Below are 13844 nucleotides of genomic sequence, written 5' to 3'. Positions count from 1 at the left end.
GAAGCTCAACCATCTTTATTCAACTCTCATTTCCCATGTGTGACAACTTTAAAGCAAGACAGTTCTCTGTGCAAGCATCAGGTTTTCAGGGTGACTGTTATCTTCCCACAGAAACCATCATTTAGTACAGAGTGTCTTCCAACACTTATTCTTTGCTTCACTCTCGTTTTCTCTCTGCCTTTTTTCTAAACAAAAGAGCCATGTATTTTTTTTTTTTAAACAAGCCTTGTATAAATGTCCAATTTGCAGCCTACATAGCAAATCTAGTAAATGCAAACAAAAAATACAGGAATGCCAAATACTTCAACATTCAAAATGTGCATGTTGGAAGTGGAAAAAGCTACACCTGAGAAATGTTTAAGCTTGTGGACTTCATCACCAAGTACAAAAAAAGAGAAAGTGATTCATGGCAGTTACTGCTATTATATGTGCTAAAGAACAATGATCAATAGCATGCCCTACGGACAAACACATCACTGGTACAAACTTTCTTAGGTGTGCTTTTACATGTTTTTAGGACTTTGTTTCCCAGTAATGGGGCCAGTGCTTTCAGGTTTCCCCAACAAAAATGAAGCATTAACTATTAACTTCATCAAAGATTTTTGGTGATTACCTAATTCACAGATTCTAATGTGCTGTAATGTTATCTTCTCTTATTCTATTCCATTTTTGCAATATTTGTTGATTCTATCACATTTTTTGTTTCCTGAAATATCCTCTCATACTGAATTTAAAAGCTTATCATGTTCCTAGACTACCCTCTCCCCTCTCTCCTGCCTGACTTCATACAGACGCCACTAGAGCGTAGTTTCTGCGTCTGGTTTCATAAAGGATGGAGAGAGCAAAATGGAGGAGGCAATTTATAAACATGACAACCCTATACACTCCTGAGAAAGGATGAGAGCAACCCACTGACAGACATGCTGAGACAGGTGAAAGACAGCATGTATGTTTTAAGGCACAATCAAATTATTTGCATGTCTGTTGTCAAATTTAACAAGTTACCAATACATGCTTTGGTTGATGTGATTATCTACCTTATTTTCTTTATGAGTGCAATGTTGGACTCCACCTGTTCATCTATCCCACATCCATGCTGTCAGGGACTGCCCTGTCCTTTCCCAGGGTAATACTTGTTGGTAAAAAAGAGCGCTTGGCCCTGGTGTTGCTGGCTGATGTTAAAATGAGGCTGATATCAGAGCCAGCTTACAGCTGCTCTCATCCTCAGCTCACAACACCTGGGGGTCAGGCTCATTGTGCTGGCTGAGGCTGCTGTCAGCTAGCAGGGTACGAGCGTCACTGTCAGGTTTCCCTAACATTATTGGCTGCATTGCCTATCAGTCCGTGTCACTGTCAGGAGGCGGGCAGCGCCTCATCACAGTGTCAGAGACCAACCGGCTGCTCACTCCTTGCATCGCCAAACAGCCTGCGTCAGTGTCAGCATCAGCTGACCTTAGGAGAGGCTTCATTGTCAGAGCCTGCTGTCCACTGTCAGCTGTGCTTTAACTTTCACCTCACCCTCTCTTGTACTCAAGGCCTCACAGGGCCTCCATGGGCCTCCTGTGACATCTGGTGCATGTGCACTGCTTGCTGCGTCTGGCCTACATCTGCATGTTGTTGCCTTTGAGACACCCCACCATCATGTCCATGCCCGTGTGGTCTAAGAATTTGCTGACTTTGACTGTGTCCATGGTCATGGCCATGGCCAGTGCCATCATGATCTCTATGATGTTGGCCATGATTGTGATCATGGCCATGGCCAGAGCCACGGGGGTGAAAATCATGATTATCCCCATGGTGGCCATGGCCATGACCGTGGTGATGTCCATGATGGTGACCATGCCCCTGATCATGTCCAGTGCCTTCCTCTACAGCTGGGGTACCATCTGCGTCAGGCTGTGCATCTGCTTTACCTTTGCATTCCTCTGGGGTCTCAGTGCTCTGTGGAAAGATCAGGAGAGGATAAATATAAACAGAGCCAAAAGATAATTTAGTGTATGGGTTTATTTTTGACTAAATTTGTTACAAACACATTATCGGAGGACTAATGTGTGGGCTATACCTCATGTGTGCAGTCCCCACATATGCGTTTGCAGTAGGTATCTTTGATCGCACCCTCAATATGACCTTGTCCAATGATAGAGTATGGGAGTGAAATGTGGCGAGTGAGACGGCCACACCTGATGGAAAAGGGACAGAGGAGCATGGTGAAGGTAACTATGTATGGCAACTATAATGGTCAAAATAAATCTTTATCAAATTAATCAAATTTATTTGTAAATTTTATATTCAGGGAGAAATGTGAAGGAATTACAACACAGGCAACAAACCTGTCATAAATGAGAAAATCATCTTTCTCTCCGTTCAGTGTCTGCCAGACATCAGGCTGTTGCTCATCCTGTTTGTACAGTGTGATGTTCTCTGACAGCCTTTGTTTCAGCATGGTGTGCAGGCGCTGTGATTGCTCCCCCTGGTGGTTAATGACCATGTAGATCACATCCTTCAAACCCTGATCCTCCAGCTTCTGGCGCAGGCCATCCATTCTGCTCAAAGAAGAACAATAAGATACCAAAAAAAAAAATCAGTTACCAAGTAACAAAGTTGTTAATAAAGCTTTCCTGGGTAGTTTGCTTGCTGAGTTTGCAATACCTTGCTGTCAAATTGGCAGGCCTTACAGAATGGGCCATTAAATTGACCTGACATTGTTATCTAATGCTATTTCTGTAACACTTCCTGACAAACCAAGCAGTGAGGATGTCATGCTTTTTCTTGAATGGACAAAAGCGCAGGACAAGAGGTCAAGGTAGACATTGGCTAATGCATGATGGGCACATACCTGGAAGCCTGCACCAAGCAGAACAGTCAGCTGGCCTGTAAAAGTGCCACCACTGTCACGTGACCCGTGGCACCTTTCATTGGCTCCACCTCCCCTATCGACCAGGCTGCTGGCAGCTGACACCCTGGCCCACCCCCCTCACTCTCTGCCCCGCCCCCATGGAGCAGGCAGAGAGTGAGGAGCAGGCTGAGGCACGCCCACATCCCTGTGGTGCCTCCTCACTGCCCCAATCTGCTGAGTACAGAAAAGAAAGGGATAGTGGTGGAGAGGGAGGAAGCAGTTGGGGAAGGGGGGGAGAAAGACAAATTAGATAACAATTTGGTTGTTAAAATTAACCAACAAAAGTGGTAGCATGGTACAAAAGATCGAAATGGGGTTATCATTTTTATTTTCTCTAGATTGTCCTAGGTATCCTCCCAAAGTGTAGCGATTATTTCATGTTACCAAATCTCTGCTAATGCTATTTTTATACAAACCTAAGCTCAGTGATACACACACTAAACACAAAGAAACAGAACATAGTTCAACAGCAAATGTGCTCAAACATTGAAAGCAAAAAGCCTCAAATTTCTGCAATATACAATATTACCAGATGCATGTCAGGGTAAATAATGCAGAAAATTGTTCAGAGGCTGGTTGAAGTGGTATTGATACACTGTATGCACAATAAAAAGTTTTGCGTGCATGACAAGTTCAAATGTACTGCATTGCGAAATACACTTAGGTCCTGTGTCTAAGTATTTATCCATTTATTTACTGCAGCTGTTGAAGTGTATAACAACAAATATACTTTCCTTTTTGGGTATTTGCTACATTTTAAGTAACTGGATCAAATGTAATGGACTGTGTCACTTACCCTTTGGTTTGAAAGTTTCCTTCCCTCTGCTCAGTTCTTCTTTGCTGCAACTCCTTGAAAAACAAGTCTCTTCCCCCACTGCTCCCCCCTTTTATACTCTGCCTGTTGTTTTGCTATCTGGAAGGAGGACAAAGTTCAGTCACAGCTGTGTGCTGATGCCTACACTTTTCTCCAGTTAGCAACTTTTGTGGTGGAACATGTTTGATAGCAACAGGCTGTTTGACAAAGTTCTTCAGGAGAATAGTGTGGGGAGAAAAAGTTACCTCTTTATTATGGTTTAAGATTTGTTAGCCTTGCAGATAGTGCATGTATTTATCTCATAAATGGAATACTTTTACATTGTGCAATATATATTATAGAAGTGTATAACGAATTTCCAAGAACACAGAGGAACATTGTGCAACTCTGTTGTTTACTTTCAGCACAGAGAGAAAGGAAATGAAAAAGGACAGGGGGTGGGACTCTGGTTGGTGTCCAGCATGTTTCTGCAAGGTCCACACAAACACAGCTAGACAGGATACATTCAATATGCACAAGTGGCATAACTCCCGAGAATGTATCCCGCAGTTTTACAAACACAGGCAGAAAAACCAAGAAAATATTTGGAAGGAGACTTTAGGAAGGAAGAAGAACCAGAAAAAAACAGTAGCTACAAGAGAAAAGTGTCCTTTAAAATCTCTTAGCTGCTGAAACTAACTGAAAGCTCTAGGCACTTTACCAAATTACTCTGGAAAGACATTTTTTTCCTTGTAGTTAAGCAGTTATAGGTGAGGAGTCAGCTGTTAAGTAACACTGCATTAAAGAGGTGGTAATCTAATCAAACATTTAGATATATAAAAAAAGCTGTAAACAGCCTCAAAGTCCAACCAGCTAGGCAGATTGTCTGTCTGTAGATATAGGTCATGCAGTTCAGAGTACTGTCTTCAAATTACTCGGGTCAAAGGTCAGTAGAGATTTAACTAGGCCAGCAAATGTAAGTGACGTGGTGGCTTACCAAGAAATTAAAATACCTTTAAACACATAGTTTATACCATTAAGAATACAGTGAAAATAACAACATGGAGGAAGCACTGTAAATAATCCCTCGGGTAGGAATTAAATTATAACTAAAGCTTCACCAGGGCACAGATAAGTAACAGTTGCAGCAGAAAACATGTATCAGTGTCAGAGTAAATGAGTAAATGAAGTGTCTATGAACACCATCTGGTAAGTACAGTGAGGTGTGATTTTTGTGTAGTGGTCAGCTGACACAACAGAAAATGACATGTGACTTAGAATGTCCTGCCAGGACTATGACCCAGGGTTACTCATTTACAGTGTCTGGCAATGTGGCATGTACTCCTTAAGAAGACACACTGACCTGAATGAACTGTATCAGTCAATTTCAAAGGATCCGAAGTGATAATATTAAGCCACAGCAAGCCATACCAACCACACCATATAATTAACATTAAAAGGTGATACAGATGGGCTACCTATAAACCTTGGTGTGGTGCAACTACTGGCACTGGACACTAACAAAGATTATACCTTAAGCTCACGCCATAGTTTTTAACATTTTGTTTAATCATGTCTCCTACTTACAATATGACGTACCCTTAATACAGTCCATACATTTTTTTCATCCAAGCTATTTCTGTTATTAATAGGAGTGGTTTAATCTGTAGCATATATACATAGATTTGTTTGTACGGCTATTTGTTTTAAAATTATTATTAAAACCAGTACCTTCACTCTAATGGATTTGTTTTACAGTCATTTGTACTTTGCACCTTCCTGTATTCTACATGCAAATATATATTTTAGGCTCTTGATATGGATCTGTGTTCTTGTATAGTGAGAAACTTTGACACAAAAGTTTCCTTCAGGATAAATAAAGTTCTAACTTCTTAACTCATCAGACTTTGAACCTTGTTTAAATATGGTCGAGGCATATATTTGTTTTTATCTAAATATTCATATATTTAATTATGATCATTTGTGAATGGAACACAACTCTGCCTCTTCATATTATGAATCTAGGACTTTTTCTTGAAACATCTTGTATTTAGTAACAGGTATTGGTAGATAAAGATCTCAGTTGTGGAGGGATTATGGAATGGGCCAAGTGAGCACAGGCCCAGGCAGTGGCAGTTTTTGGCGCAGGTGAACCGGACAGCCACCCGGGGCGGCATCACATGGGGGGCGGCACAACCATGTGAAAAACAAAATCATCTGTGCCGCTAAGCTGTTTTCTATTATCTATCATATTACTGTGTGGGGAATTGGCAAATTGGTGCCGTCCCCATGTCCCAGCATGCACCACCAGCATATGCATGTAGAAACGGCACCCTGACTCGAGGGAGTGGCGGCGGGCATTTTGGGTATTCTGTGGTGTGTATAAAGCAAGACCGTGACCGAGGGGAGTGGCGGCGGGCATTGAACAGGCAAAGGTTAAACTTGTTCCACCAAAATCATCTCCGCCGCTAAGCGGTTTTCTATTATCTATCATATTATCACATTATACCGCTGTAATAACTAAATTTCCCTCCGGGGATCAATAAAGTATTATCTTATCTTAGCTTATCTTATATTACTGTGTGGGGATTTGGCAAATCGGTGCCCCCAGCTGCAGGTGCTCTTGCTTGCTGAGAAGGTGCCGTGCTCAGAAGCTGTGTGAGGAGGGGAAAGAGGAGGGGGGTGCAGTTCAACTCTGGGTTTCTCCCAAACGGAACGGATGGGGGGGTCCAGTACTCTAATGGAATTAGTGGGAAGGGGTGTCACCCAGGGAGTAATTCAATGTAGAACCGCCACTGGGCCCAGGGCCCCAAACCGTCAGGGGAGCTTTGGACCAGAGCTTCTGTTTGATGTGACTGTTAACATTTTTTTTTGGAAAGTCAGTCAAACAACCATACAGAGACACAAATCAACTACAAAGAGACACAACTGCAACTGCAAAGGCACAAAATTCCCTGCAAGGACACAATGCAAAGACATAATTGTTATTACTATAAAGTAAATAGTTGCAGATGACGTGATGTCAATTAAATTTGAATGCACTTTTAGCCTTTTCTGTTAAGTGCTAGTTTGCCGGATATTCAGCAGCTGACCACAGCATGTAAAAACTTGTCACTCTACGCTGTCACTAAGCAACGCTGCTCGGCGTCCTTGACTTTGCAAGGGTTTCTGGGAATTCGAGGCCTTGGGGTTGAACGACCGCCCTTTTTCGAGCGACGAGTCTAGAACAGCGGTACATGCGTCGAGGGAAATATTATCGCAGAACAACTTTCTGAACCAGCGTAACGAAACTTGAGGTATGTATACCGATGGTTTTTAACGCACACTTTGACCCAAGGTGGTTTTAATTAGGAAAACTGTGTGGGAAAAGTGTATTTTAATGCGCGGTTTGATGACGTAATGTTGATTGTCAAACCCGAAATGGCGAGCGTGCTAAGAGGCCCGTTACCTGTAACACTTTGGGGTTATACCATGTTTATCCCCTACGTTTTTCAGTATCGAAACGATTACATAAGTATATCTACTCCTGGTAAGTCTGGCTTTGGTTGCATAGATTTATCGGGTTTGTGAAATGGCCTGTTTTGTTGTGCGACATCGTGTGTTTGCTAGTTATGCTAACATCGATACGAACTAGCAAAGCTGTTTCCTAAAAGAGCCCCATGTTTCGGATCATGGGCAGAATTGTAGTCCTAGCTCCTCGAGTGGTTCGTCAGGACCCACTATTAAAATTTAGCAGGGTTTTATTATTTTTTTATTTCTACACTTCATTTTGCAGTTTCTGACAAGAGTAACGTTTAACCTGGCTTACTAATGGTGTGGTTCTCATGGGCCCTCCCTTGACTTCCTCGTTCTGTACAATGTTGTTGGCTCATAAAGACATTTTCAGCTTTGACCCTCAGGGAATTTAACTTATTTTGCTTCCAACCCAACTCTAATCACTGTCTTCCTTCGTTGTACAGATGCTGCTCTGCCGGTTGTGCTCCAACTGCAAATTCTGTGTTGCATTGATCAGTATTTCAGATACATTCGTTTAATATTTAATAATATGTGGCTGTCTTCATACTGTTCCCTTTAATTTGTGATATAGTTATCGCACAGAAAGCATGGCTAGCGGAGCATTAAACACAGTTGCTAACAGCGAGTGCATATCTCAACGGGGTCTTCTGAATCTACTCATTCACTGTGAAGTTTTTGACTATAATCATTCACTGAAACCAGTGAAACCAGAGCGAGTAGGAAACGTGATGTACGGTTGTGCAAGGGAAGGGGAAATGTATGGAGACGCAGCAGTTGTCCTCTTTTTACTGTGTCATAGTGGTCAATATGAAATCCAGACAGACTGTTGTGTGTAGGTTTTAACTTACAATTTCATCTACTGTTATAAAAGAATGTTGATTGTCTTTTGCTGTATTTTTGACTTATATACTTTCCTCTGTTCCCTGCAGAAAAGGATCAGGTGAATAATGGCGGCTGAAGTGGATGTGGTGTTGGATCGAGGCAGTGAGTATCCAGCACATTACAAAGTCATGATGGACAAACTTAATGAACAACGACAGCTGGACCAGTTCACAGACATTACTTTAATTGTGGACGGTAAGTAGACATACATTATAGGTAATCTTTATGATGTCTTAATGAAATTCCCAAGCAACAATTCTCATTTCCATGTTTATTGTACCTTCCAGGACACCAGTTCAGAGCCCATAAAGCAGTGTTGGCTGCATGCAGTCAGTTTTTCCACAAGTTCTTCCAGGATTTTACCCAGGAGCCACTGGTGGAGATAGAAGGTATTCTGCGTTTTAATTAAATTCTGGAAATGGAATAGTCAGATGCCTCCCTAGAGAAAGTAAAAGCAGACTAAAACCTCTTATCTGGAAATAAAAACAGGGTTGCTATTTAGTTAACTATCCAAAACAGATTTTTTCCAACATCCACTTTTTGAGACCAATACCGATATCAATATTTGGGAGTTTAAAAAATCTGATTACAGTAACTTTTTGAAATGTAAACATGCAACATATATTTGGGGTTTGTGCCCCCAGATGGACAAACTATGTAATGGTGGCACTGTTTCTAAATTACCTCAAACTGACCTAGGCATTTCCATACTGCATCTTCTTATTTGCCTATACTTTATGTTCACATATAAACATATTGTAGGGCTGTTATAAAAATTACTATGCAGTATTGTATATTAGAATAACATAACATTTTCAGTCTACTAATTATTGTTGAGCAACAAACTTAATATGTGTTTGATGTTCCAAACATGTACCACCAAGACTTTTCAGCTTGACATATATTTTCCTGGCAGCTTTTACTCACCAAGGCTTCCTTCATATTCTACAGGAGTGAGCAACACAGCCTTTAGCCAGCTGATGGAGTTCACTTACACAGCTACACTAGCTGTAGCTGGAGAAGAGGATGCCTATGATGTCTGGAAGGCTGCTGAATACCTCCAGATGCAGGAAGCCATCAAAGCGCTCAATAATAAGTGAGACTTTCATACACCTGTCGCTCAGACTATAATTGATGTAATTTACAAATGTGCTGTTGAAGTGATTTATGAGCTGGAAAGAAGTTTGCCTTAGGTCTCTGAAGTACAAACATAGTTATCCCTCAACAAGAGCTCATTTTGTCTTGTAGAATAAATGAGAATCCCTCAGTGATGGCAAAGAGCAAAGGTAAAAAGCGGAAGATTGCGGAAACATCTAATGTGATTACAGAAACCCTGCCCTCAGCGGAAGGGGAACAGGTCAGTGTGTTTACTATGGACATTTCAACTGGTTGAAATTTCACTGACTGCCTGCATATTTCTACCACTAGAATTCATTCTTGGTGTTAAAGCTAATGTTTGAAGTGAACACAAATAACCTTTAATTGTCAGGACTGAATAATTTTAATATTCTCCAGGTGGAGATTGAGGTGATAGGGGAAGGGGCCATTGAAGTGGAGGAGTCGGGTTTGGAAGAGGTGGTCGATGCAGCAAAGAATGCTCAGGCGGCCTCAGATGACTCTGCTTTGGCTCTTCTTGCTGACATAACTAGCAAATATCAGCAAGGGGAACCTACGCTACAGGTGATTAAGAAGGGAGGAATAGAAGAGGTATTATCACTTTTTCATTTAAAACTGAGTTTCGTGTTCCTCTGGTTTTTTAGTTAGTAAGCTGAGTTTCAAACACTTGTTATTCCTGTGTGTGTGCTTGGCAGGAGGTTGTGTATCAGGAGGAAACAGTGTCTGCCTCCAAGGTGCTGGAGAATGTTGAGATTGTAGAGGTCCAGATTTCCCAAGTGGACAACATGTTCCGCTGCAACAAGTGTGACCGCAGCTTCAAATTGTACTACCACCTCAAACAGCATCTGAAAACACACCTGGGCTCTCTGGAAAAGCCGCATGTGTGCAACCACTGTGGTAAAGCCTACACGCGGGAGGGCGCCTTGAAGCAGCACATAAGCACATTTCATTTTGATGCAGAGGAGCTGTCTCACAACCAGAAACCCCAAAAGAAAGTGCACGTTTGTGAATACTGTAAGAAGCACTTTGACCACTTCGGTCACTTTAAGGAGCACTTGCGGAAGCACACAGGTGAGATTGACAAATAAAGCTGGTTGAACTTGTTTTATTCATGTGAAAAGTACACAGCCAAGTACTTAACCATAATTTATCATGTTTGAGCTGCAGACCTGTTGTTACATGTCTAGAGATATGTGTCTGTCTTTTTGTGTCCATTGTTAGGTGAAAAACCTTATGAGTGTCCAGATTGCCATGAGCGCTTTGCAAGGAACAGCACTCTGAAGTGCCATATGGCAGCCTGTCAGAATGGGGCCGGAGCCAAGAAAGGACGCAAGAAACTCTATGAATGCCAGGTACAGTTTGTTCAGAATTAAGGCCATCAAGCACTGCTCTACCAGTCCAATGCCTGCAATCAGCAGAAAAAAAAGATTTTCCAATTTTTTTTCTCTCTTTACGTAAATGTATTTATTCACTTAATGCAGAAAGACATGAATCCGGAAATCCTGATATATGCCTCCTTTAGTGTGCAGACTAATGTACTGAAAAAGCTCTAATACCGTATGTACTGATGTACTGTCATACAGTTTCTGAGATTGTGGCGGTCCTCTATTTTCTCCTCTACCACCTTCATCAGGTCTGCAGCAGTGTGTTCAACAGCTGGGACCAGTTTAAAGACCACCTTGTGAGCCACACTGGAGTCAAGCCCAACCACTGCACCATGTGTGACATGTGGTTCACCCACCCTAAAGATTTAAAGGCTCACCTCAAAGATGTCCATTCCATCGAAGATAAGCCAACCGAAGAACTGGTCATTACTGACTCTGCTGCCACCGCCGCCCTCGCCATAGCAACACAGAGCATAGAGGGGACTGAAACGGTCCTGTTGGATGATGGAATTCAGGTCGAACATGTCACAGTGGAGCCTGTAGATGTGATGGAGATGGAGGAGACTGCAACAGTTGTGGTGGAGGACGGGGGGGTGGCGGAGATGTGTGAGGAGGACATGGAGAGGTTGAAGCAGGCGGGGGTGCAGATCCAGGTGGTGCATGTGACCACAACTGAAGTTGACGGGCAGCAGGTGGTGAACTCTCAGGTGGAAGTAGAGATGGAGGGGGAGATGGTGAACGTTGAGGAAGTAGAACAAGCAGTGGTTGTATGAGAATGTGAAAAGGACCGTCTTAAATGACCTGCAGGATGTGCTTTCAGTCCTGAAGGGCTACATTTTCCTGTAGCTGACATCCTAGTTTCCGTACAGAACACACTGCATGTGGGATTACAGCACATCACCTGAATATGTCCTGCTGTCTGCCATCATGTTGAATGACTCCGTTCTCGCCAACATCACTCTTTGAACTCTGAGTTATGGACAGAGATATATGACTTTCTGCTAATGGTCTTGTATTTATGTTAAAGCTGTTTGCCATCATATTCTATATTGTTGATGACTCGTTAGTGCTTCATCAGTCCATTTTCATGTGCTTTTCTTGAGTCCTTATTTTACCTCAGATTTATATTTTGTTATTTTAATTTGGGTCACTCGCCAAGACAATTTGACAATGAATGAAATTTTCTCGTTGCAGCTCATATAACAGCTGTTGTATGGTGCTGACTTTCCTCAGTGCTAATGCTGCAGTTTTGTTCAAGCATATTTTCATACTGACTTATGGTGTTTTTGTAGGAAAAACTCAGATATGGAATAAAATTGGTTTCCAGAAGGGGCTGCACGTCTTGCTTCCCTCTACTGAGGTCTTGATGTTCTTAAAGTCAACATAAAACTAGCATAGTGAGGGACAGATAAATTTGGAAATGCTGTTGTTTTTATTTTTATACTTAAAGATTTTGCTTTTCTTTCTTCACTTGAAGAGAGTTATCACCCCACTCTGAAGGTCCTGTTAGCTTTACATATTTTTGAGTTTCCTTCAGATGAATCCATCAGCGACATGAAAGTAATTATATTACTCATCTCAACTATGCCCCTACCCATGGCAAACATAAAAGTTGCTGTTTGCTTGACATGCTACCACATTGAAAAAGTATTAAAACGGAATCAAGCTATATATATATATATATATATATATATATATATATATATATATATATATATATATATATATATATATATATATTTTATTATATATGCCTGTTAGCTAGATAGCTACACTGAATATACTAAAGTATGTACAATGTGAAGTCATTTTGAGGAGGTATTAGCCCAAGGAACTCAATCTTAATACTGGAAAAAAAATAACCTCTGTGCTCTCAGAGAATAGAAAAATTGAGATATTAACCATTTATCTGTGTACATTGACATACAGTCTTTGTTAAGAGGCTCTCAAAGACCCCACGCTTGTCCCCCTGACCCCACTTTGAACTTCTGCCTTGCTAATGGCCAGCGCACTGAGCACGGAGCGTGACACACACCGGTCAGGTTACCTGGTGAGTCCCGCTACCTGCACTCTGCACCGGACAGCTCCTGTGGTACTGAACAAAAATGATCCTGCGGCTCCGATCTGTAATTCTTGCTTCTCATTGGATAAAAGACGCACGTTGAACTGTTTGGGCCGCCGCTGATTCGTCGATTCACCTGCCAGTCAAGCGGATTCCCTTCACAACAGACTTAACCGGGGAGCAGCTGCAGCGCAGCCAGTGCGCTCAATGTCACCGGACACCGGAGAAGATGATTTTACGGCGAAGTCGATAATGCATGTCGCCACAGGCCAATGAAGATAGTCATCCAAGTAAGACTGATTCACAAATGTGACATCTGTGAGGTTTTTTTTTTTCATGCTAATAGGATTATGATAAGAAATGCGCCGGTTCATAGGGAATGGCCTGCTGCGAGGAGATGTAAACTGTTGACTGTCATTGAACGCGGATTGACAAATCACTTTAACTGATGCACTACACAGTTTATTTACGCGAGGGGAGCTCTGTTGTCTTGGAAAACTCGTATGTTTTCGAAAAAAAAACAAAAAACATTCTCGATTCTAACACATCGCAGCCACAACACAGATCGCGGTTGGCGACACAGCAGTACCTCGTAAATTATTCTCTGAAGGTGGTAGAGCTTCTATCCAATGGACAGAAATTACATGAGGTAATGTAGATTGATCTCTCATCATCTCGTGGTCTTTTTTTTTTTTTTCCATTATACGGTAGTCTTATTTTGGTAATGATCGTTGTCGTTAAATCAATGCATCACTTCTGAAAAAGGATCACAGTGTATCATCTGGAAGTTACGCACGCACGTGATGCACGCACACGCACAATGCATTAGATCAACTTTGGGGATCCACGATGACTCTGCTTAAGCTTTTCGCCCGCGTTGAGCAGACGGAGCCTGATGATACCAGGCTATGACTGGACAGAGTCTGGCTCTTGCACCTGTTGCACTCTGACGGGGTTTTATCTGATCTTTATGCAGTGTCCATCATGACTCATTTGTGTCCTGTTAGTGACAGTTTGACTGATGGGTTCGCAGGCTTGTCTGCTACTTTCGTCGTCCTCCGTAGTGGCGACTTGGGAGCAATAGATTGCTTTTAAGGAAAGATTTATACAGATACAGATTGCAAGTGTGTTTGTCAGAGAAAAGGTTTGTTAAATTACTCACAACCTTATCTGTGGCTATAAGGAAAGGAAAGA

The 13844-nt window shown here is 42.0% G+C and overlaps 2 protein-coding genes across 7 annotated transcripts; one reads left to right on the top strand and one right to left on the bottom strand.

Moving 5' to 3' along the window:
• Positions 1-3844, bottom strand: LOC121184483 (selenoprotein P). 4 transcript variants are annotated; one of them, XM_041042162.1, is made up of 5 exons: positions 3693-3844; positions 2837-3067; positions 2331-2543; positions 2063-2180; positions 1-1941 (listed from the first exon to the last, which is right to left on the bottom strand). In XM_041042162.1, exons 2-5 carry the CDS (start codon positions 3037-3039, stop codon positions 1225-1227), a joined length of 1251 nt encoding a protein of 416 aa, XP_040898096.1. In that variant the 5' UTR covers positions 3040-3067; positions 3693-3844; the 3' UTR covers positions 1-1224. The 4 variants fall into 4 exon arrangements, with proteins under 4 accessions (XP_040898096.1, XP_040898095.1, XP_040898097.1 ...); XM_041042161.1 differs by having other exon boundaries at positions 2837-3070; positions 3693-3821; XM_041042163.1 differs by having other exon boundaries at positions 1354-1941; positions 2837-3070; positions 3693-3821.
• A 3037-nt stretch (positions 3845-6881) lies between these two features.
• On the top strand, positions 6882-11920 carry znf131 (zinc finger protein 131). 3 transcript variants are annotated; one of them, XM_041043286.1, is made up of 9 exons: positions 6882-6985; positions 8135-8282; positions 8375-8476; positions 9039-9183; positions 9336-9444; positions 9603-9794; positions 9899-10274; positions 10425-10555; positions 10837-11920. In XM_041043286.1, exons 2-9 carry the CDS (start codon positions 8153-8155, stop codon positions 11359-11361), a joined length of 1710 nt encoding a protein of 569 aa, XP_040899220.1. In that variant the 5' UTR covers positions 6882-6985; positions 8135-8152; the 3' UTR covers positions 11362-11920. The 3 variants fall into 3 exon arrangements, with proteins under 3 accessions (XP_040899220.1, XP_040899221.1, XP_040899219.1); XM_041043287.1 differs by lacking the exon at positions 6882-6985 and adding an exon at positions 7112-7218 and having other exon boundaries at positions 9603-9767; XM_041043285.1 differs by lacking the exon at positions 6882-6985 and adding an exon at positions 7112-7218.
• Positions 11921-13844: the final 1924 nt, after the last annotated feature.

The sequence above is a fragment of the Toxotes jaculatrix genome, chromosome 7 (assembly GCF_017976425.1).
Source record: "Toxotes jaculatrix isolate fToxJac2 chromosome 7, fToxJac2.pri, whole genome shotgun sequence".
NCBI lineage: Eukaryota > Metazoa > Chordata > Actinopteri > Toxotidae > Toxotes > Toxotes jaculatrix.
The sequence above is the reverse complement of the archived record's forward strand: the minus strand, read 5'-3'. Positions and strand labels throughout refer to the sequence as shown.